General features: G+C 40.3%; 2 protein-coding genes across 8 annotated transcripts; one reads left to right on the top strand and one right to left on the bottom strand.

Annotated features, from left to right (window-relative positions):
• The first annotated feature begins 934 nt into the window (after window positions 1–934).
• On the top strand, window positions 935–13586 carry LOC148349091 (zinc finger X-chromosomal protein). 7 transcript variants are annotated; one of them, XM_088320614.1, is made up of 8 exons: window positions 935–1314; window positions 3244–3340; window positions 3567–3660; window positions 3753–3881; window positions 6987–7136; window positions 7214–7336; window positions 8350–8493; window positions 9539–13586. In XM_088320614.1, exons 2-8 carry the CDS (start codon window positions 3278–3280, stop codon window positions 10843–10845), a joined length of 2010 nt encoding a protein of 669 aa, XP_088176740.1. In that variant the 5' UTR covers window positions 935–1314; window positions 3244–3277; the 3' UTR covers window positions 10846–13586. The 7 variants fall into 7 exon arrangements, with proteins under 7 accessions (XP_088176740.1, XP_088176738.1, XP_088176735.1 ...); XM_088320612.1 differs by having other exon boundaries at window positions 3735–3881; XM_088320613.1 differs by lacking the exon at window positions 935–1314 and adding an exon at window positions 1483–1666 and having other exon boundaries at window positions 3735–3881.
• LOC148349090 (lipocalin-like) lies at window positions 13585–23245 on the bottom strand. The gene is made up of 6 exons (XM_088320616.1): window positions 23077–23245; window positions 20179–20318; window positions 20027–20100; window positions 13909–14022; window positions 13738–13839; window positions 13585–13674 (listed from the first exon to the last, which is right to left on the bottom strand). The coding sequence occupies exons 1-6, from the start codon at window positions 23167–23169 to the stop codon at window positions 13655–13657; spliced, it is 543 nt and encodes a 180-aa protein (XP_088176742.1). The 5' UTR covers window positions 23170–23245; the 3' UTR covers window positions 13585–13654.

The raw sequence follows: 23245 nt of genomic DNA, 5'->3' as shown, positions 1-23245 counted from the left end.
GGCACATACTCATAATCTAGCAGTTATGAAAAATGCATATCAAATTGGTAAACCGATTGGCTGGCAACCAGTTCAGGGTGTCCCCTACCCACAAGGTTGGGTAGTGTTACTTTAACTTGATTACTTTCAATGACTTTTGGGTTACTCCAATACCAAATACGCTAATAAAAGACAAAATAAACTAAATATGAATAAAATGACTAAATTTTGTGCAGGCTTGGGGAGTAGGAGATCAAAGCCAGGAGAGAAAGCTTACCACGTGTTGTGAGTCATCATTTTATTCATATTTAGTTTCCTTTGTCTTTTATTAGCATAGTTGGTATTGGAGTAATCCAAAAGTAATTCAAAGTAATCCAGTTAAAGTAACCCTACCCAGCCCTGCCTGCCCACTGCTCGATGATGGCTGGGACGGGCTCCAGCACCCCCGCGACCCTACTGAGGATAAACTGTGCAGCTCATGAGATGAAATGAAATTGGTAAACCTTCGCATTAGCCGCTTTACAAGTGTCTTCTTCCCCGGTAATCTGTGCAGGGGGGGGGGTTTTAAGGGTTATTTAGCTTGTTCATAAATCATTATCCATTATCCGTTATCGGTCAGTTCATAATACGCTACAAAGCCTAGCCATATTCACAATTTCAAGTACTCAGTTCCACAACCACAGCCGGCCATATGGGGGTTAAGGGGTTTTAAGGGTTATTTAGCTTGTTCATAAATCATTATCCATTATCCATTATCGGTCAGTTCTTAATACGCTACAAAGCCCAGGAGCCGGGACACTTACTCTCAGCCAAAAGGCCAAGCTAAGGTCCTAGCCCCAAAGCCTTGCTGCGATCATATTCACAATTTCAAGTACTCAGTTCCACAACCATATCGCTTACAAATATCGGTATAGTCCAAGACCTTTAGCTGACGCAAATTCAGCCCCCAAAACGAGGGGTCGCGTGAGGTTTATGGCCTGTTTTCCTCTCCCACCATCCCAGCGTGCTTTCCGCCACCAACTCTTCCGCGTTTTCCTGCAGTTTTTCGGGCTGTGACGTCGCACTGACGGCGGCCTCGGAGCTCGGAGGAGCTGGGGGGCTACAAACTAGCATGACAAGATCCAGCTCCAGGCACGTTGCCCTGCTTTGAAGGGAGCTCCACATAAACCCCCTCCCCTCTTTCCCCCGGACCCCTCCTTCTCCACTCCTCCGCGGCCCGCCCAAATAACACCGAAGTCCCGATTGAATCGAGCCCGTGTCTGGGGCGGTGGTGGGGGGGACCGAGCGGCCCTGGGAAAGCCGAGGAGCTGACGGAGGCCATCCCTGCTGCATCTGGTACGGGGCTCCTTGTTGCTCGGATGCCGACTGCTTGCTAGGGCGAAGTGTGCATTTGTTCCTGTAGGATTTTCATTTCCTATTTTTGTATTAACCGCATGCACGCGTGCATTTTGATTGATTCACGATCACCCGAAAGGCCGCATCATAAAACCGTGTGGCCTTTTCTTTTAAGGCCGCGGCCCCGAAGAAAGGCCACAATTTGTAACGGAAATGCGGGCCTGTTTTGTTAGCTAGCGTGCTAACCAGCGAGCTAACTAGCTCGACCAAAGAAGGGGCGTATTTCAACTTAAAATACTTTCACGGAGCGTTTTTCGATTCGACGTTTTTACGTACGAAACAGATGTGAAAGGTGACTATGTGTAGGTGCGCTCATTTACCACGTTTTTGTACACACGTGAGTAAATTTAGCCTGAGTTCGTACGTGAAGCTAACAAAATGGCGGATGCTAGTGTGATGGAAGACGCGAAGGTGTGCGCGTTTCTATGTGTCCCCCTCACGTGATTATTCTCCTCTTTGTTCCATGATCTATTCTTTTTTTGCAGTTCCTCTGCGTTAATTTATTTCTAAAATATCCTCGTTTGTAGCCAAGTCAAATCCTTCCCCTTCAAGAACCTGTGCATCAGTTGTGCATAGTCTTTGTTAATATAACCTGGCTATCAATATCGTGTTCATTCATCATTTGCTTCATGCCGATGTGCAACTGCACGTTTTTGATTTATTTTATGAGCAAATGAACACTCTGCAGCATCTCTTAACACTATCAATATATCCTGGAATTCTTGGGGGGATGGTACCCCAGCATCCCTCATCACTATGTACCCCTCAGCATCCTCTTTGCTTGCGTGGGGGAGACTGATAATAAAAAGATGTTCACACATGGTCATGGATACTAAGTTAGTACATATATTTGTGTGAATCTTTCTTCGTTGTTTAACAGATTTCTTCAAAGAAAATATGCGCAATGCAAATGGCCATTTGCATACATCCAAAGGTTACTTTGTCACTGTGCAATAGACACATACTGTATAGGACATTTAATACATAGGTGTACCGATTACTTTTCCCTTGTCTGTTTAACTTGACTTTTCACTTTTGTAGTCCCCATAAGAAGTACAGGATATATGCTTGAAGCTAATAGTCATATCCAGTTGATATTTATCAATAAAGTAACAGTTCAATAAATGCAAATTAAAGCTTGAGTTCAACAAAACTAATTTTGCCAATTAACAAGAATTGTTTGGTTTATATGTTTTAGAATGCAACAAATAGGGCACAGAAAGTCAAAATTAATGTGAAGTGTGTCCTTAATTATACAGGACTGTCTCGGAAAATTAGAATACTGTATGATGAAAGTTTTGTTTTCTGCAATGAAAGAAAATTGAAATGTAATACATTCTGAATTCATTACAAATAACCTGAACTTTTGCAAATATTTTATTGTTTTTATATTGATGATTGTGGCAAAAACCCATATATAACAAATCTATTACAATATTTTGTAAAAGTGTACTAGGAGCCATAATCAGAAAAATTGGTATAATAAAAGACCTGCAATATTGAGTTGATTTGTCATGAATCCAGAATGTATGTCATGTTTGTTTTTCTAATTGTGTTAAAGAAAATAAAAAACTTCATCACATATTCAAATTTTTGAGACAATCCTTTATAGTGGTGAGACACATCCAGGCTTTTTGCACCGAATTCAAAAATGTGCTTGAGGGAAAATCTAAACGGATTCATAATCCCTGTTTCCTAGATTGAAATGTCACTCAGATCTATTTGCAGCCTGTTCACATTGTTTAAAACTTGTTGAAACAGGCTAATCTGTTTTTAGTATGGTGATATAGATGAAGCTTTTGATTTAGCGTTAAAAATATATGATTACCTCCAGTGCAGAAAAGCTAAGTTTTTGTTATTTCTTTTCAGCTCTCCAGTAACAAATGCAGTGCGAGGACAATGGATGAGGAGGTCACCAGGCTTTCAATACCTTCTGAAGACCCTAAAATTATATTGCACGGATCGGGTAATGAGCCATGCTTTTATAAATATTGGAAAAATAATGTAGGAAAATGTCGGTGATAAACAGTATAGTTTATCGGGGTATTTGAAGAAGCAGGATTCTTAGTTCAGCCAGATCATTTTAGAACCATGCATGACAATGAGCCATTCAATCTCAAAGGAAAACAATTTTTAATAAACGAATGCTCTGCATGCTTCTCTGGCTAACTGGGTAATCCTGCCTCTTCCAGATGAGGGTGGTGCCGGCGGGCAGGAGTTTGTTGTGGAGCTTCAAGAGACTGTGTTGGTGTCAGAGGGCGAGGGTGAAGGCATGGCGGTGCACAGGTTTGCCCCTGACGAGCTAGTCATCCAGGATGCTGTTGAGGATGTGGTATCTGAGTATGTACACTGCGATGAAGATGAAGATGTCGCTGTAGAAACCTGCGTGATGGCCTTGGACGGTGAGGAGGAAGGGGTCGCCATGGGGGACATCGCCGAAGACGGACTGGACGCCGAGCAGCAGGACGATGACCAAGACAGCTGTGGAGATTATCTGATGATATCTTGTAAGTTCGAGCTTTGTAGTATCAATACAGTGTTTCCCAGTGATTTGTTTTTTGAAACTCCTGGTGGGTGATCAGTCTAAGGGGCGTTCCCCTGAAGATTTTTTTTTTAATTCAAACGCATCGATCTGGTGCTTTTTTTGGAGCAAAATCAAGACGATAGGTCTGTAATGAATTTGTGCCCTTGTAAACTAACAAAATGACTTGACTTAAACTATTGAATCATAGCATGGTAATTGAGACAGCAGTTTAATGCCAAAAAAATGTCCTCGTAATCTATTTGGATTAAAAAAAAAAAACACCAGAAAAAAATCACTAAATCCTTTTATCGTCGCCGGCGACTTTAATCGGGCATGTTTAAGGACTGTACTTCCTAAATCCATTCAATACGTAGATTGAGCAATTCGGGAAAAAATACTGGAATGTGTGTACTGTAAGATCAAACATCCAGTTGGATCCACCATTTCTGTTTGTCCCTCACCCCCCCCCCCTCCAGAGGAAGCAGAGCCTATTTACAACAAAGACAGTTTAAACATGTTCTCTGTTCCTTTATCTCTTTGTTTCCTTATCCTCACTGTAAATGTGGAACTGGAGTCGTCCAATTTCGTTGTTCAGATTCAGATCTACTTTATTGTCATTCTAGTACACGTGTATACAGAACGAAATGTCGATACATCTGCAGTTTCCTCGAATGTACAGATATAAGTAAAAGTTGTATTGTATTATGGCTACGTATAGTATTTTACCATAGTGCCGATAGTGCAAGAGGAGTAGCTAACCAGATGTGCAAAATGGGCATTCAGGTTAACAAGTCAGGTAAACAGTAACATTAACACTGTAACAATAACGCTGTAAGTACAATAGTGCAGAGAGCAAATGTGCAAGGAGTGGCAAGCTATAAAGAACTGCCAGTAGTGCAAAAAGTCAGATTAGCAGCCGTTAAGATTTAGGTTAACTATATGTTAGATTGACCATTTAACAGTCTAATGTTACAATATATCCCATGTTGTAACAATGACAATAAAGGCATATTCTATTCTATTCTAAATCACTGACATTCGTTGAAATTTCTATTAGATAGAAATAGAGATAGATAGGTAGATACTTTATTCATCCGCGTAGGGAAATTCACACTTCCAGCAGTATCCTTCTGTTAAAAAAATGAAATTATAAAACATAAGATATAGAATACAAAAATACCGAATATAACGTGTTGATGAAGAGCATTTAAATAGTGTTACGGAAAATACACACTGTAATAAAAATAGGGTAATATGCAAATATGGGGTGGGGTTTAATGTGGGCTTTTACTGCCCCGGGTGAAGTTAAAGAGCCTCATGGCATGAGAAAGAAATGATATGTAGTAGAATTAAATGTAATACCCATATCAGTGATTTGGTCACTTTTCTGTTCAGTGTGAAATAATAAGACTGCTGCATTTGAGAGTACTACTATGACAGGATGTTGGTTCTTTTTTGATGGTTTACAGGAGTTTATGTAACGCACAACTAATGATCTACAGTTAGGGCCCAAGTCCGCCAAAATGTTTCCATGCTCCGAGCGAATTTCCTTATTGCTTGCAGTGGCGTGTTTTTACGTCAATGTCATATTTTACCTAGCCGGGATAAACACTGCAACAGCCAAATGAGAATGTGTTCTTTAGCACACGGAGAAGGTGTGCTAAAGACAAAATTCCTTCTGACTGACAGATTCGTAGTATAAATACACGCTGTGGCATTTGTGATCATTTATGTAATGAGAAATCAAAAGTTTTTGGGATTAACTTTGCATTTATAGATATTTTAAAATATATGCGACTGGCAGGACCACGTAAAGCCTGGTGCCCCGCCAAAATCTTCCTAATATATGGTAAACATTGTAATAACCTTAGAATATAGTTATAAAAAAATAACATTTGTACTAAAATATAGAAGACATAATTTATTGGCTTTGCAAGTCTGGAAAAGAAAATTGTTGTACGGAGATAATTAGAGCTGGAGTCACCAATGTTAAGTCAAGTCATGTTTATTTGTATAGCCCTTAATCACAAAGTCTCTAAGGGCTGTGCCAGACGACAGATAATTACAAACTAAGGACTATTATGACACCATCCCCTGATCGAAAACCTACACGAGGGCAAGGAAAAACTCAAAAACTTCCACATGAGGAAAATTAAGTAACCTTGAGAAGGGACTGCACATGAGGTAATCCCCCTTCCAGGATGAACAGCCTGCAACGGATGCTGCAATAACAAATAATGCACAGATATTGTCAACATACAATATAGGTTATTCATTTGCTTTAACTAAGCTAAAACTAGCCCCCAACTTCAAAAAGGTTGGTAACCCTTGAATTGGAGACTAGCTAGTATCGATACATGATGTCTCTTCTCACTTAGTCATTTTTATTTGTATACTCCTGAATCAGAATCTCAAAAGGTCTGCATAGACCTGACTGATCCTGCTATTTGCTGCCCCTATTGGAGGTTGTACAAGCAAGAATGGGAACTTGTTTGGTTCACGGGTCCCTTAAAAACCTGGGTCATAGGGGCAACACTACCTGCGGTGTGTGTCTTGGGCAAGTACAGCCTGGCGGTGTCCATCTCTTGAAAAGCCGTTTTCTGGGTAGGGGTTTGCACTCAAACATAAAACAGATACTGTACTGGTTTCCATGGTTACCAGCAGCAGGAGAAGCCTCCTGATTTGATCCTCCTGATACAGCGCCGTTGTTTTTCAGTGTAAAGCGTCTTCTCTGAAGAGCCGGGCCTCGACATTGACAGGCAGCAGTGTGTGACAATATTGATACTAGATCCTAAATCATAGAAGAAAGCTTTTTATTAGAAGAATAAAAAGACTCTTTGATATAATTCCAAGGCAAATGCAGTATTGTGATATATCTAGTGTATTAAATTAAATGCCAAAAAGACTAAATGTTAAATAAAACGTCTGTTATAAATGCTTTATAGAGGCATATAATTTCCTGAGAAAATGTTTTTCAGGCATTTCCAATAATAGGTGCCCAAAGGAAATACAAAATGTTCTCATTTTACATGTGTGGAAGCACCAGCTCAGGTCAATGTAACCAGCTTCTCTTTGCCATTCTTACTAGTGGATGACGCTGGCAAAATGGTTTCTGAGGATGGGACAGAGGTGACTATGGAAGGAGCAGTGGAAGACCACGAAGTGGAGAAGGATGAGGATGGACAAGAAGTAATAAAGGTGTACATCTTCAAAGCTGACTCTGGGGAGGACGACATGGGTAAGAACATGAAAAGCAGGTCTTCTTAAAACACGTTGGAGACTAGAGATTGAGATTGGGTTTTTTTTGTCTTCCAGGAGAATCGGTAGACATCAGCGATGGGGACATGGAGAACATGGCACTGACGGATTCGGGGCAAACGCTTCGAGAGAAGATGGTTTATATGTCTGTCGGTGATTCTCATCACCAAGAAAATCATGGTAAGTGATTCTAGTTAGTTAGCAAATCCTGCTTCACAATTTTATGTTAGAGGTTGATTGTTTCACATTCCCTTCATCCATTTTAGTGAGGATGATTTTCAAGGTGTGAGAGATCAGTGTATCTCAGAATTTTGCGAGATCCTGGAGGGTGAAGACCCTAAGGGGAACTGTCTTTGGTCACGCTTCCCTGGAAGAAAATGTTGTAAATTTTGAATGAAGCGCATCAATCTGGAGCATATTTCAAGCAAAATCAAGTAGCTAGATATATGATTGTTTGCCAATGTAAACTAATGAATAATAAATACACTAGTTATGAAAGGCAATGACTCTGCAAACAAGTCACACCCACGATATGGTAAACACGACAGGAGTTTAATGCCCAAAAATCTGCTGGTCATCGAATTAACTACAAATAAATAGTTGTTCTGATGGCGATGCTGTATCGATGAGTTAACAGCCCAAATAGTTTATATGATATTTTTATTAAATCAAATGTAATCCTCGTCTTGTTGATTTGGTAAATTACAACATTAACTATCTATACCGCTGCTATGATTGAATTGCTTGCAATAGCAATGCCCTTGAGAATATCGACAGTGTGACGAGGCACTGAGCAGGCTTTTTTTTCCTGCTCCCGGAGAGTTGTAAAAAGCTCAACTGGGGGAAAACACAAAACCCGTCAAGATCACGTTTTACTCAGCCGTCTAATCACAGTTCAGGCGGGGTGGGACAAACACTGCAACAACCAAATGAGAATGTGAGCTTTAGCACAGGGGAATGGCTGACTAAGATTCCTTCTGACTGACAGAGACGTAGCACGAATACATATAACATTGATAACATTTGCATTTATATGTGTTTGAAAACAGTATTATATTTTTTGTAATACAAGTTTATGAGACTCTGGTGGGACCAATTAAACGCTGTTTGGAAAACACTGGAGATCATCCAGTTTGTCAGTAAAAAATTTTGCTCCGTTGTACTTTCTTAAAGCAATGATTTTGTCCTCTCAGGTGTGGAGGATAACGAAAGCTGCGAAAACCGCAACGGAGCCGCAAGCGCGCTACTTCACATCGACGAATCGGATCCTGTTGATGAAATCGGACGACAGCGCAACAAAACCAGGCGGCGGTCCGAACCACGACAAGTCCAGACAGGTTAAGATGCACCGTTATTATATGGTTATGGCGAAAGTTGAAGGCATTACGTGTGTATAAAGGGTGATTAAAATGAATTCAGTACCGATAACTGTCTTTCACATACTGTAGTGCCCCGAGATATGATATTAATCTGTTCTGGGGTGGGTATTGCAAAGGGAAATTGCAATATAGCTGGGGATAGAAACCTATGCTAATGAGTTCTGGACGCCCGGTACCCCAGATAAAAGTATTCAAATAACAAAACAGTATATAGTAAGTACTAATTTTGTCTATTTTCTGTGCTTCTGCTGAAAAAACATTATACATAAATATACATGTGAAGGAAAATGTAATATACCTTTGCACTGAGCAGTCTAAAAATGAAACTGATTTCAAAACCTTTCACTTGTGAGGATTGTCACGTCCTTAGATCTTTGTTTCAATCGCCTCTTTATTTTTAATAATAGTCCTGATCATCGATTGGTTACAGCCATGCAACATAGCAAGGGTAGCGGTCCATGTGCCCACTTTGTATTTCTTGAAAATCGCAACTTTTATTTCCATGGTTATCATGTTTTTGCTTTTCCTTAAAGCATCACTGCAAGCCTTAGGACCCATAGCAAACAAATACTGTAAAAAAGTGACAGTTTTGTATTGGTCTAATTTTAAAGGTCTGTATGGAACACACAACATACTGAACTGAAAAGGAGATGGGAATGGAGCATTGTGGGAGGGAGTTCAGCCAATAGTATATATGCATCTTCGTGATGCTGTGACACGAATCAATTTCTGTACAGCATCTTATGGCTAGACCAATAGCAGACAGGCATTTTAGAGATGTTCGAGGCCCACAACTAACACCGTCGCACACACTAACACCGCGGAGTTAGAATTATTTTTGGGAACGCAAAATAGTACTTGGTGTGGAAAGAGAGTCGAAAAAGAAATTCAATTTTTGGAGGTACTCATACTGTTTTGAACCACTCAATGACTATCACTTATTATTTTTGCTGTTAATTTAATGACTCTGTCCGCTGATGTTGCTCTTATTTCTCCTTCCCAGCCATTATCATCGGTCCCTATGGTCAGCCTCTGACCGTATATCCCTGTATGCTTTGTGGCAAAAAGTTTAAATCGCGTGGCTTCCTGAAGCGCCACACAAAGAACCACCACCAGGAAGTTCTGACCCGGAAAAAATATCAGTGCACGGACTGCGACTTCACCACGAACAAAAAAGCCAGCCTCCACAACCACATGGAGGTGCACGCCCTGAGCAGCAAAGCCCCCTTAGAGTGCGAAATGTGCGGGAAGGAGTTCCACCAGCAGACGGCGCTGTTCACCCACAGATTGCAGCACCACCACCGAGAGCCCAAAACTCAGCCGGCGCCTCCGCCGCCTCCCGCCAAGACGCACAAATGCAAGTTCTGTGAGTATGAAACTGCTGAGCAAGGATTGCTCAATCGACACTTGTTGGCCGTCCACAGCAAAAGCTTCCCGCACATCTGTGTGGAATGCGGGAAAGGATTCCGTCACCCTTCCGAGTTGAAGAAACACATGCGCACTCATACCGGCGAGAAGCCCTACTCGTGCATGTACTGCGAGTACAAGTCCGCCGACTCGTCCAACCTCAAAACGCACATCAAAACCAAGCATAGCAAGGAGATGCCGTACAAGTGCGAGCGCTGCTTTCAGACTTTTGCCGAGGAGGAGGAGTTAAACCAGCACGCGCTGACGCACGAGGAGAACAAGACCCACCATTGTGACCACTGCGACCACAAAAGTTCCAATTCCAGCGACCTGAAACGTCACATCATCTCCGTGCACACCAAGGATTATCCGCACAAATGCGCCGTCTGCGGCAAAGGTTTCCACCGGCCGTCGGAACTCAAGAAGCACTCTGCGGCCCACCGCACCAAGAAACTCCACCAGTGCCGACACTGCAACTTCAAAAACGCCGACCCTTTCGTCTTGAGTCGCCACATCTTGTCGGTCCACACCAAGGAGCAGCAGCAGGCCTCGCCCGAAGAAAGCGAGGCCGTCAGGACAGAGGCGATCTCGCCGCCGCCGAGTCCGAAAAAGTCGCCCCCCAGCGCTTCGGCCGGCTCGGGCCCTCCCACTCGTGTGAGCGCGGCTAGCTTAGCAAGCAGCGTGACTGTGGTTATCGGTAAAGGACAAAAAGAGCGGCGGATTTACCAGTGCCAGTACTGCGACTACAGCACGGGCGACGCTTCGGGTTTCAAGCGGCACGTGATTTCCATCCACACGAAGGATTACCCGCACCGCTGTGAAATCTGCTCGAAAGGCTTCCGGCGACCGTCGGAGAAGAACCAGCATATCCTGCGCCACCATAAGGATGTGGTCCAGGAGTGAAACCGCGGACCATCCCCAGCACTGACCCGATCATGTGAAACTAGCGCAGCGTCTGCTGCTTCTTTCGTCTGCAATGAACCCCCGTTTGTTGTTGGATTTAACATCTGTGATTTAAAAAAGACCTTAAAATATTGAATAGTAAATAATTCTGTGATGGCATAGAAATCTGTTACAAATCGTTAACATCGTGTGAAAATGGCAACGGTTTTTCTTTTTTGATTTTTGGTTATTTGCATATATATTTCAACTTTTTGATGACTATTATTCCAAATTCCATAAAATAACTGTTGTCATGTGAAAAAGGCCTTAACATAGTATGCGATATTGGATGCACTGACGTACTTTAAGGGCATTATCGTATAGACATTTTCATGGCTTACGTCACAGTCGAAGTTGGAGGCAAGAGATTACTCTGCGCTGATCAAGTTTGGTGTTAAAATGTCATGTTGTGTGTTTGTGGAAGGGAGTTATGGTAAATGCTTTAAAGCCAAAAGATTGGACCGAGGCACTCGTCCAAAATGCTTGGGTTACAGTGCACACTTTACATACGGTAAGATAAATTAAACAATTATTAATTTTGCTATCCATATTACTCCTTATTTCGCCAAAGTATCTTGTTATTTTTAACAGTTAGCATGTGGTCTCATCAAGAGATGCTTCTCCTAAATAAAACAAATAAATACATAAGTAATTAAATGTAATTAAAAAATACTTGGATTGTGTGCCCAACAGCTGTTGGCAATGCGTTCTGCCTTCTATTTTCGGTCCACGCAGTGTTTACAAGGCTTCACTTAGCTGAAGCTAATAAAATAAGATATTTTGCCGATATAATGAGTAACTTGCACTTGATAGCGACAATAATGGACGTTTAATTTATTTTACCTGATATGAAGTGTGCGCTGTTAACTCTTTGACGAGTGCCTCGGTCCAATCTTTTCGCTTAAATGCCTTTACCACAACTCTCTTGTTTTACTTTAGATCAGTAGTGTCCGATGGGATTCCATAAAACTTAAATTTACCATCACTAACGTTTATTTTCTCCGATTCTGCCACACAAATGCACAACAGCCTTCTATAAGTCTGTCTTCTGACCAGCTTAGATATTTTTGGGCCTACAGGCTAAGCCTCGCCCACCAGATCTTTCACAATGTTTATAAACATATGAAAGGGTCTATGAAATGATATGAAGTCTAGTTTTTTTTCTCTCAATTATTTGATAATTGGCGATTGTTTCAACAATCTCATTATCTGATAGTCATAGTAATTATTGGTGTTTTCAAAGATGAGACTAAGTGCAACTATTGTTTTCGAAACTTATCATTATTTCTCCTTTTTCTCAAAAAACAATTTTTGTCAGTAATGCCATTCTCGCATGAGGTTAACGAAATGTTGTAGAACAGTTCATCACAAGACAGATTATATGACCATGGAAAAAAATTCTATGGCTTTTTTCTTATATCCCCTCGAATACAAAAAGCTAGTCACAATTTTCTTTTAAAACAGCGACTTGTATTACATCATGAAAAACGACTTATTTGCTGCTCTAATATTTTTATCATTATCTGTTGTCATTTTGTTCAGCAATCAATAGACACAAAGATATTACTTCAAAGATCTCCCGACAGTAAAATGTGCTGGGCTACATAATAAGCACTAAAGAGACCAATGACGAGGATTTTTCGTTTTTTTTTTTTTTACAGCAATTGAACTGGGGTTCACTGCACTTCCCCTTTAAACAGTCCCTACGTGTACATAAACGCTCACACGGAGCAACAGAACTCTGTAGACTTGCACTTTTTTACTGCATGTTACATGCTGGGGAGGAATGTCGGTTGCATGGAAGATAGTGCTAATCTCCGTCATTCAAAGACTCCATATTCTTTTCCTTTCGTAATTTGCAGACTGCAATCACAAACGGTTCACATTGTCATTTTTCCAAACCTGGTTGTTAGGTGGATCAATGTCCCAGTGTTATGGTTCCCATTTATGTTTCTGGTAGCATTCCAAAGTTCAAATTTGTTACCATTTTTCGTTACTGACTAACGAGTAGGTTCTTAACTGCGGCCTCGGAGCTTGTGCCTTCCCTTTAGAGTTTTTCAAGTTGAGCATTCCAGTTTGGTGGGGGATGTTGCACAAGTTAAGGCCAAAGGGGACAAACAAAAGTGAAAACCCGTAAGTACAAAAGCTCTGAAATGCATCTGGAAAGTTGCCGTAACAATGATATTGAATCATTAAGCTTATTTGTGTATTGATGAGAAAAATCACATGAAGATTTCTTGCACCAACACTATTTTCAGACTAGGACTTCCGCTTGTGGCCACACCAGTAAGTAACAATTCCCTGACAGTGTTTAGCCTGGTTGCTCTCTACACGCCGTAGGTAGAGAATTTCAGGATGCATTCTGGAGAACTACAAATGGAATGACACAGTTGCAACCACATACCAAAACGGAGAAAAATGTAAATGTTTGAGAAGAAACTTCAGAAGACTGGCGCTTGTGGTTGTCCCTTTTACATGTTCCCCGTATTTTTCACCGCCCAATGTTTTTTTTTAAATATTTATTTCATTTACACGTGTTGTATAGTTAAGTGTATCTAGACTTCTATGGGACGTAAATTATTGTTTTGTATACAAATCTGTACAAAGCGTGTAGATGTAAACACTTGATGAAAGTGGACTGTGTCATTCTGGATGTATGTTGTATTTGTTAAAAAAACAGGTAATAAAAAAACCACAAAGTATTTTAGCTTTTTTTTTTATTGGAATTTTTGTTTCATCTTTGTCGGGTGAAGACGAGGGTGGGAGGAAGCTAGGCGGCTGTGCACTCACCTAAAATTAAGATATACATATTTATTACAGACTTACATGTATTTAACATTGTTATGCTAGTACCGTTTTGCGGCAGGAGAGCAATATTTTCAGCTAGGATTCCCGTATCCAGGGAGAACTGCTTGAACTTCTCCTGCAGGTCCGGACTGAGATCCACTCCGCGGCCTGTGAAAACCACACGAGGTCAGTCATCACAGTGAAATTATTCATTTTTTTTCAAACTGACATCATTACCATATAGCTTGTTGACCACGGTGGGTTGATCTCCATCTATCTTGACAGTATGAATGAGGGCGTACTGATCATAGTTTACTTCCACCACACGCATGTCATTCTCATTGCCCCAACCTAAGGAGGACAATGCATGAGGTAAGTAAACATACTTTGGATTCATAGTAAAAAAGTTGGAATACAAAATGTGATAAAATGGTAGGTGATGTATTTTTACTCTCAGTAAAAGTGAGAAGTAGACATGGCAATCTCAAGTCTACTTAAATGTACCATGGCCCCCTTTTGAATGGCCATTGCGGCTAGCCGATGTACCGTATTTTCCGCACTATAAGGCGCACCTAAAAGTCTTAAATTTTTTCAAAAGCTGACCATGCGCCTTATGATACAGTGCGCCTTATATATGGCTCAATATTAAATTGCAAGGTCTCGCAATTTACGCAACAGCCGCCGACTCGATTTCCCCCCGAACGTGGAGAAGTCCGCGGTGTATGCTGGGATTTATATACCGGCGTTTCATTGGCTAACCAATGTGTCAATCATCATTTGAATCGATCGCTATTGGCTAAATTTATTCGGAGCCTCAGATTGGCTAGAGGGCCAAAACAAACCCTGCAATTGGCCGAAGAAGATGTGTCAATCGTCCGTTAAATCGATCGCTACTGGCTGAAGTTATTCGGCGCCTCAGATTGGCTAGAGGGCCAAAACAAACCCTGCAATTGGCCGAAAAAGATGTGTCAATCATCCGTTATATCGATCGCTATTGGCTGAAGTTATTCGGAGCCTCGGATAGGCTAGAGGGCCGAAACAAACCCTGCAATTGGCCGAAAAAGATGACTGAATAGCAAGCTTGCTAAACTACGCCATAAAGAAACATGTTTCATTAGTCTGTATTTGTAAATATTTTACTCTCCTGGATTTACTACAGGGTTGTAAGAAGACCATGATTGCATATCATTATTGAACGTGAGAACTTAGGTGAGCTAGTAGCCTAGATGGTAGTGTGCCCGCTTTGAGACTGGGAGGTCGCTGGTTCGCGCCTCGGCCGAGTCATACCTAATTGGTAAAATGGCGGCGCCCTCTGTTGGCTGCGGCTGCATCGGCTCGCTACAACGGGTCAGGTGTATCGACATTTCGTTCGGTGTACATTGTTACAAAGAATGACAATACAAAGGAAATTATTATTATTATTATTATATGCGGCTTTATATTTTCCCGGTATCTTGTTTTAGAACGATCTTGATGTTGCTGTGATGAGTTGAGTGAATTCAACTCAATTCCAAGTGTTTATTGTCATATGCACAGTAAAGTTGCGAGCAAAAAAGAAAATAGAAACTAAGGAATGGTTGGCATTTCTTGAATCCCAAGACTTTAACCTTCCGAATGATATGTGAAATGATGCATTTGTGTGACATCGTACGGACACCGCATCCGCACGTGTCTACGACACGTATTTGCTTCTTTGCAAGCTTTGGGAATGTTAAGGGGGTAATCAGTTGGACTGAATCATCTGACTGTTTTGTCGACATTCCCATTGTAGCGCCTTATAATCCGGTGCTCCTTATCTATGGAAGATGTAGGACCAAAAACTATTTTTTGGGGGTGCGCCCTATAACCCGGTGCGCCCTATAGTGCGGAAAATATGGTACATACACTTGTGAAGAACAATGTTGTGGGTCTCGTGGGTTCCCAGTTATTTCTACAACTCTAATTTTTCTCTGGTAGAGTGTTACCAAGCAATCATACGGTTTGGGTTTTTTATGACTTCATTATGGGTCAACAGAAAAAGTGATCAAATCTGCTGGGTCAAAAATATACACACAGCAGTGCTAATATTTGGTAACATTTTAGCCATTTTCTCGTCATTTAGGCGCTTTTAGTATCCATCCACAAGCTTTTGGTTGAATATTTGACCACTCAGTTCAGTTAATTTTGATTGCTTTCTGACATGGACTTGTTTCTTCAGCATTGTCCACAATTTCTCAAGAGGAGTCAGGACTTTGGGAAGGCCATTCCAAAACCTTAATTCTAGCCTGACTTAGCCATTCCATTACCGCTTTTGATGTGTGTTTGGGGTCATTGTCCTGTTGGAACACCCAACTCGCCAAGACCCAATCTTCAGGCTGATGACTTTTTGCTATCTTGAAGAATTTGAAGGTAATCCTCCTTCTTCACCATCCCATTTACTCTCTGTAAAGCACCAGTTCCATTGGCAACAAAACAGACCCACAGCATAATACTACCACCACAGTGCTTGACAGTAGGCATGGTGTACTTGGGGTTAAAGAGTTCACCTTTTCTCCTCCAAACATGTTGCTGGGAATTGTGGCCATATAGCTCGATTTTTGTTTTGTCTGACCACAGAACTTTCCTCTAGAAGATCTTATCTATGTCCATCTGATAAGCAGCAAACTTCAGTCGAGCTTTGAAGGTGCCACTTTTGGAGCGAGGGCTTCCTCCTTGCACGGCAGCCACTCGGTCCATGGAGATGCAAAACAAGCTTGACTGTGGACACTGATACCTGTGTTCCAGCATCTTCTAATTCTTGGCAGATCTGCTTTTTGGTGAATCTTGGTTGGATTTTTCATCCTCCTGACCAATTTTCTCTCAGCAGCAGGTGATAGCTTGTGTTTTCTTACTGATAGTGGCAGTGAAAAAACAGTGCCATGCACTTTATACTCACAAAAGATTGTCTGCACCGTTGCTCTTTGGACCTGCAGCTGCCTTTAAATGTCTCAAAGTCAATGATTCTTTTTTAGATCCATGCTGAGCTCCTTTGACTTTCCCATCGTAGCGTATGTGGGCGTTTGCATCCAATGAGCCCCATTTAAATAGCCTCAAAGAAGTCACCAGGCTTAATCCCTCATAATCACTCACAAGAAGTTAAAAGGCCATGCAATGAAGCTCATTTCACTGACACAACTTTCTAAGTCACCAAAATTGCGAATTTGTGTTGGTGTATGTATATTTTGAAAATACATTAAAAATAGGAAAAAAGGTGAAATTAATTCAAGCATTTTCAAGCATTTTTTTGAACGAGCGCTATTGGGAACCCTCATGTGGCTCCAAAGCAAGTTTTGCGGGTGGAGAGGTCCAACTTAGTTGGTGATATAAAGCACATTCCTCTGTTTATCAGAATGCAGAACACAATGCATGAAGAAAATCAGCAAAGTAGCGAAACCGCGATATATGTAAACCGCAATACATCAAGGGATTACTGTATTTTGAAACCTGAGCAAACGATTAGAAAAATCTGCTGTCATCTACAGATTTATAAGATTATTAGTGTTACTCCACTAATCCCTGTTATTATAGGTCAAAGCTATAATAACATGGGAGAAGTTGAATCCTCGGGATCCGATGTGCCTCTTTGAATGCGACCTATTCCAGTACGGATGTTGTTGAGACTAACGTGTAAATATGAAATGTCCATGCGGTTTTCCAAAGAACCTCATGGGTAACCTGTGAGCCAGTTCCAAGAAAAGCAACATATTTGTCTAGTCTGGGGCTGGGTTTTTTTCCACCAGTCTTTTCTTTTCCATTAAAGAAAATTTGGGCACTATTTCCTATAGACTTCCCATTCTGTCACCTTCTGTTGTCATTTTTTTACATTTTGGGATTATTTTTGATCAAAATCTATTGTTTATTTTTACCCCGTCTTTTTTTTACTGGGCCTTTTTCTGTGTAGAGCTGCAAGAATCAGTAACATGCATTTGGTAAGAAGCCTGTAAATGTTCAAATAATTGTACAAAAAATATAAAGCTCATTCTCATGGGGAATAATATAATCCAAGAGAAAACAATAGTTCCTCACAGTACATCGCTTGGGCCTTATTTTAAAAAAAGAGTGAAATAAGATCATTTTTCCTTAATTGTTATAAATTTATGCTGCCAGAATTCATGAATAAACGAACTTTATGAAGTTTGGAACTTTGTTACTCTCTGCCACCATCATCATTGCAGCCTCAGTCATGATGCACGTGCAAGTACGTACATTTTTTAGACACGCTCAAATGAACACTTGTTTTTTGCATCTTTCTTAAGGTTTGGGCTCGAGTCAGGCCTTTTGTTGTCTTTATATGTATACACCGGAGCCATATCCCCCTAGTAGGAGGTGGCTTGAGTCTTTCTTGGAGATTGATACAGAGGAGGGGATTCCCAGCCCCTTCGATCAATCCAACCGATGTGTCATAACACCTTTAGTTGGGAGTCATTAGGTGACCGAAACCCTCAATTCCAACCCCGAGCAAGGAGGTAATGGGTACCAACTATGAAAGTCTTAGGTATAACTTTTCCGAGGTTAAATCCAGAGACCTCCCTGCCTCCAAGGTCACAGAGCTGGTTTTCTTACTTTCACCATTTTCATGCTACATTGACTAAGGGGAAAACACGAAAAAAGAAATGCTTGGATAAGCATGTCGTCACTCTCCACCCCCGCCCCTGTTCCTCCTACCTAATGTGTTCTGCCCCAAACAGCTCTTCTAAAAACTAAGGTAAGAGCTGATAGTTGCTGCGGAAAATTAAGTATAATGGCTCTTTGAACTCTTTTTGGCATTGTTAATCCATACTTAACAAAGAAAATATTTACCTTTCAACTTTTTAAGGACATCTCAAATAACGCTACTAGTTTTTAATAAATTAGGGTCAAAGATGCCGGGACTTTGGCATTACGAAATAAGAAAATTTTCACCTTTAACAACTAGTCTGTTTCCTGGAATTTGGGAAGTATCCTTAGTCCTCCAAAAAGCCAATACATTTGGGAAAAAATAAATACCGATAATTTGGTGGGAAAACATCAGCTGGGAGCTATTTTTTTTGTTATTGATCAGCACAAGTTTTATATGTATTTCTAAAAAACCCTATCATGTTATTACTATATTATTAATCTTGTAATATTATGTTATTAGATGTACTATTATAAAAAGCTCAGTCAATCACGAAAACATCTGCCTTGAATAAATGCTGGTCTGCTACTGATCCCAAGAGCCAAGAAGAAAACTGTAGGTTCGAGAGCATTATCCATTCGAGTTCGGGTGTTGTGGAAGGTTATGCCTACTGAGATTCAGTCTGCAACCTCAGTGGAACTGTTTAAATCTAGGCTTAAAACCTAGTCTGTGTATTGCAACATCCATTTTGGCCTGGTCATCCTGGAAGGGGGATTATCTCATGTGCGGCCCCCTTCTCAAGGTATCTTCATTTTCCTCATGTTGAGGTTTTTGAGTTTTCACTTGCCCTCATGTAGGTTTTAGATCAGGGGATGATGTTGTAATAGTCTAGTCTGTATCGCCCTTTGAGACTTGTGATTAAGGGCTATACAAATAAACATGACTTGACTTATTTACATATATAAATTATCAGCTGATTTTAATTTGAAAAAAAATGCTCATGTATTCAAAGACAGTGATCATGTCATATATATTTCATGGCAATTAGAAATCAAATTTCCTTGAAAATCACAATGACGCATCACTGGCTACTCACTGGTGTTCTTAGGGGGCTGCCAGGTACGCACGGGCACCTCATTGGTGACCCCTTCAATAGGTCCTCATGACAATTGGGTCCCAACAATAGCATGAAAAAATAGCAAAATGAGAAAAATCTTACTTAATATACCAGATTTTTCCCTCCAACCTTGCAAATCCAGGCTGCAAAAAGTTATATTTTAAAATTAGGGAAAGAAAAATATTAATAAAACAAAAATTCATATTTTTTCACGTCATCTGCTCAATCTACTTGTCCATCCTGAGTGACCTCTTTAAAACTTCGATTGGGAATGCATCTTATTTTGTGACGGCAGATTAAAGTTATATATTTAATAAACTCATCCATATGATAAGAAATGTGGCTTTTAGTTATGAAAATACTCATTTTGATTGACACCCAACGATCCGGTTGAATATTTCTTAATACAGAAGACTCCGAATTGCAACATTAATTCTGAGCTGGAAGTCATAAAGTGAATTTGGTCTATAGCAGGGGATAGAAACCTATGATAATGGAAAAATTTGGCGATTGAGTCCTAATAAATGAATACTCAAAAACAGCAAATTTTTTGCTCATGAATATACGGTTGAAAAACAATCTCATTGTAGAAATACAATAATAAAGGAGATTCTGATACTCACTCATGTATGTGAACTTTCCAGGCATGTCCGTCTTCTTGGCAAAGTTGTTCATTCTCCAACATGTTCCATCGGATCTGCACAGATGAATAATATTAACACTTCTGCTCTCTCCCACGACAAAATGACTCATTTTTCTCTTTAATTTTCCTCACTTCAAACTAGCATATGAAATATCCAAGTCGCCGTCCGCTGTAGGGTTGAGCACGGCTGTGCCCATTTTCATGTTGGCACGGTGTTGGACGAACCATTGGCCGTTGGAGGCGAAACCGATCAGGTACCACTTGCCGGCCATCTGCCATCGCCCCGTTAAAATCAACAAATAAAAGAATAATTTCATTATTTACATTTGATAGGAAAAACACTGTAGTAAATATTTAATAATATAACTAAATGATCAAATGACATTCATTGTTTTACTTAGCAAACAATGATTTGTTCTTCCTGTTTCAATAAAGCTTTGTAAAAAAAAAAGGCATCATTGCTACAGGACCTGAGATGCTCGAAAAACCAAATCTCTCCTTTTCTTGGTTTTGACTTGACCTGTTGCAGGTTCAGTTCACAAAAGATGAAATACTCGATCTTGACAAGTTTTGGAAATTTCTATTTTTCTTTGTAGCATTAAAAATGTTGACGCACTGAGAAAACATTGATCAAAGTAACTAACTTTTAAATTGAATTATAGATCATTTTTTGATATTTGATGTCTCTGTTGAGCATATATTTATATATTGACTTGCCTATTTTTTTGTGTAAATTTACTAATTATTATAACTAGTTTGGTCTACGGGTAGTCGCCCCTTTCATTTTCCTTAACATATAACTGCAGACGGCTCAATGTTGTTAAAGTTTCTTTAAAAAAAATACTGAACATATGTCTTTTGTTGGTCGTTTTCAAAGGCCAGGTTAGGTAAAATTCCTCAATTCCTTGATTGGAAATCTTGGTGATCCGAGTGGCGAGCTTTCCCAGACCAGGATTCTAACAAGTGTAACCGCGTTGTACGTGTCCCACCAAAGATCCACATTCACGCTGGACTGGATGATGAGGTTTTTATTATTACAGTTCTGCAAATGGATGAGTCACAACATTAGCTTTTTCTGCTGGGTCTGATCTCTTTGATCTCTTTGTAGTACTCTGGTTAAACTGACAACAAAGCATATCAAAGAGCTGTCTTTTCACTTTACAGAAAATACATTTTAGAATATCACAATACATTTATAAATCTTTGCATTTTAACAAGATACTTTTAACAAGAGATCGTATAGTGGATTTTTAACGTTTACAATGAATTCAACATGTTTTTCTTTACTCTGAATTTTAACCAACATCATCCTTTTTTTTAATGTATATGAAAAATAGGAATAAAAACAATAATGAGTATAAAAATGGGTACAATTTACCTGCAAATGGATGAGTCACAACATTAGCTTTTTCTGCTGGGTCTGATCTCTTTGATCTCTACAAGGGGAATTAAGATTTAGTAAAACAGAAACAAAACGAAAATAAACCTAAACAGCTTGACAATATCAATCACATTACTATGCATGGTGAGAGATTTGTCAGCTGGGGTTATAAAGTTTAAAATTAACTTATTTTGTGGAGCACCAAAAGATATGTCTTACCTTTGTAGTACTCTGGTTAAACTGACAAAACCCCGCCTCCTGGTCACATGTTAGAAGCCAAAACCAAACCCCACCCCATACCAGCAGATGGCACTGTTGGACTCAGCATTGCAGGACATTTACCAAAAACTATACACATATTTTAGCAGGAATTTCAATAAAATAAAAGTTATTATTACACCCGTTACACAAGGATCCGATTCATCATAGAGCTTCACATCAAGGTTGCGGTAGGAATTTGCTTATTCCTTTACTCTTGATTGTGGACTGCTGAACTTTGAGAATTCACCTGCACTCATAGCACATACCCCTGAATTTGGGATTCTCTGAAATGGAGAACATAAAAATGGAGTTTTCTTTGCTTATTCAATGAATCTTTTGTCATTGAAATTTAAAGTGTATTGTGATATGACTTTAAATTCTGTCATGAAAACATTTAGGTTGATTTTTAAACCCTATCAGTGCACATAGATGTAAATTTCTGACTAATAATAGTTTAGGGGGCAGTAGCTCAGGAGGTAGAGCGCTCGTCTTGGGATTAAGGGATCCAGAATCCCGGCTCGTCCGTGTTACATGTCGAAGTGTCCTTGGGTAAGACACTGAACCCCTAACACCCCCAATAAACAGGTTAGCGTCTTACATGGCTGCAATACAAGGCCGCTATTGGGAAATGTGAAGCACATTGTAAAGCGCTTTGGGAAGTCATTGATTTGAAAAGCGCTATATAAATGCAGATCATTTCATTTCAAATTAGAGTAGACGATCCGTCATTAAACTGAAATGGAAATAAAACTGGGTAAATAAACTAAGATTAACCGAATTCGGGATTAGACCAGAGACTGCAGCAAACACTTATTAAATGGGGTACAGAAACTCTGTTTCATTTATTATGCCTATTCAGTGAATGATAGCTGCTGGTGAATGTAAATGGTCTGCATTTATATAGCGCTTTTCCAGTCAATGAAGACCTCCCAAAGTGCTTTACAATGTGCTTCACACTTCCCCTTTTACACACTAACCGATAGCAGCATCAGCAACAACCTGTTATCAGGGGCATTAGAGATTCAGTGTCTTGCCCAAGAACACTTCGACATTAACACGGAGGAGCTGGGAATCGAACCTGAGACCTCTTGATTCAATGCTGAGCCAATGCTGCACCTGGTTCAATATTTAGCTTAGCATTTATGAAATTTTCTTGTTCTTTTTCCTATAGGCCAAACACAGCGAGTTCAAACAACATGGCTTTGGATTGATTCCCATCAGATTTCTTCTTTAAATGGTACTGGGGAAATTGGCTTTGAGAGTCCTTCAAACTTGCTTGGATTTAACCATGAAAAGGAGGTACGAACCCTGCAAAGTAGGGGCTACTTACGCAATACACCTCGTAAAGTAACGTGAACCCCAAAATGACACGGAACTATCTCTCTTACCCCCTGGACGTCGAAGTCAGGTGGGGGGATGACCTCGGCAGAAGTCCGGATGGAGACCAACACGGCCGCCAAAACTGCCACCAGCAAGACCATCGCGGCCGGAATGTGCAGAACCACTTCTGGTAATGTTCCGCTCTCCCTCGAATCCCTTTTATAGAGAGGAGGGCTC

The sequence above is a fragment of the Urocampus carinirostris genome, chromosome 17 (assembly GCF_059441175.1).
Source record: "Urocampus carinirostris isolate Australia breed hairy pipefish chromosome 17, RoL_Ucar_1.0, whole genome shotgun sequence".
Taxonomy (NCBI): Eukaryota; Metazoa; Chordata; class Actinopteri; order Syngnathiformes; family Syngnathidae; genus Urocampus; species Urocampus carinirostris.
Note: the sequence above shows the minus strand (reverse complement) of the source record. Positions and strands in the feature narration are given on the sequence as shown.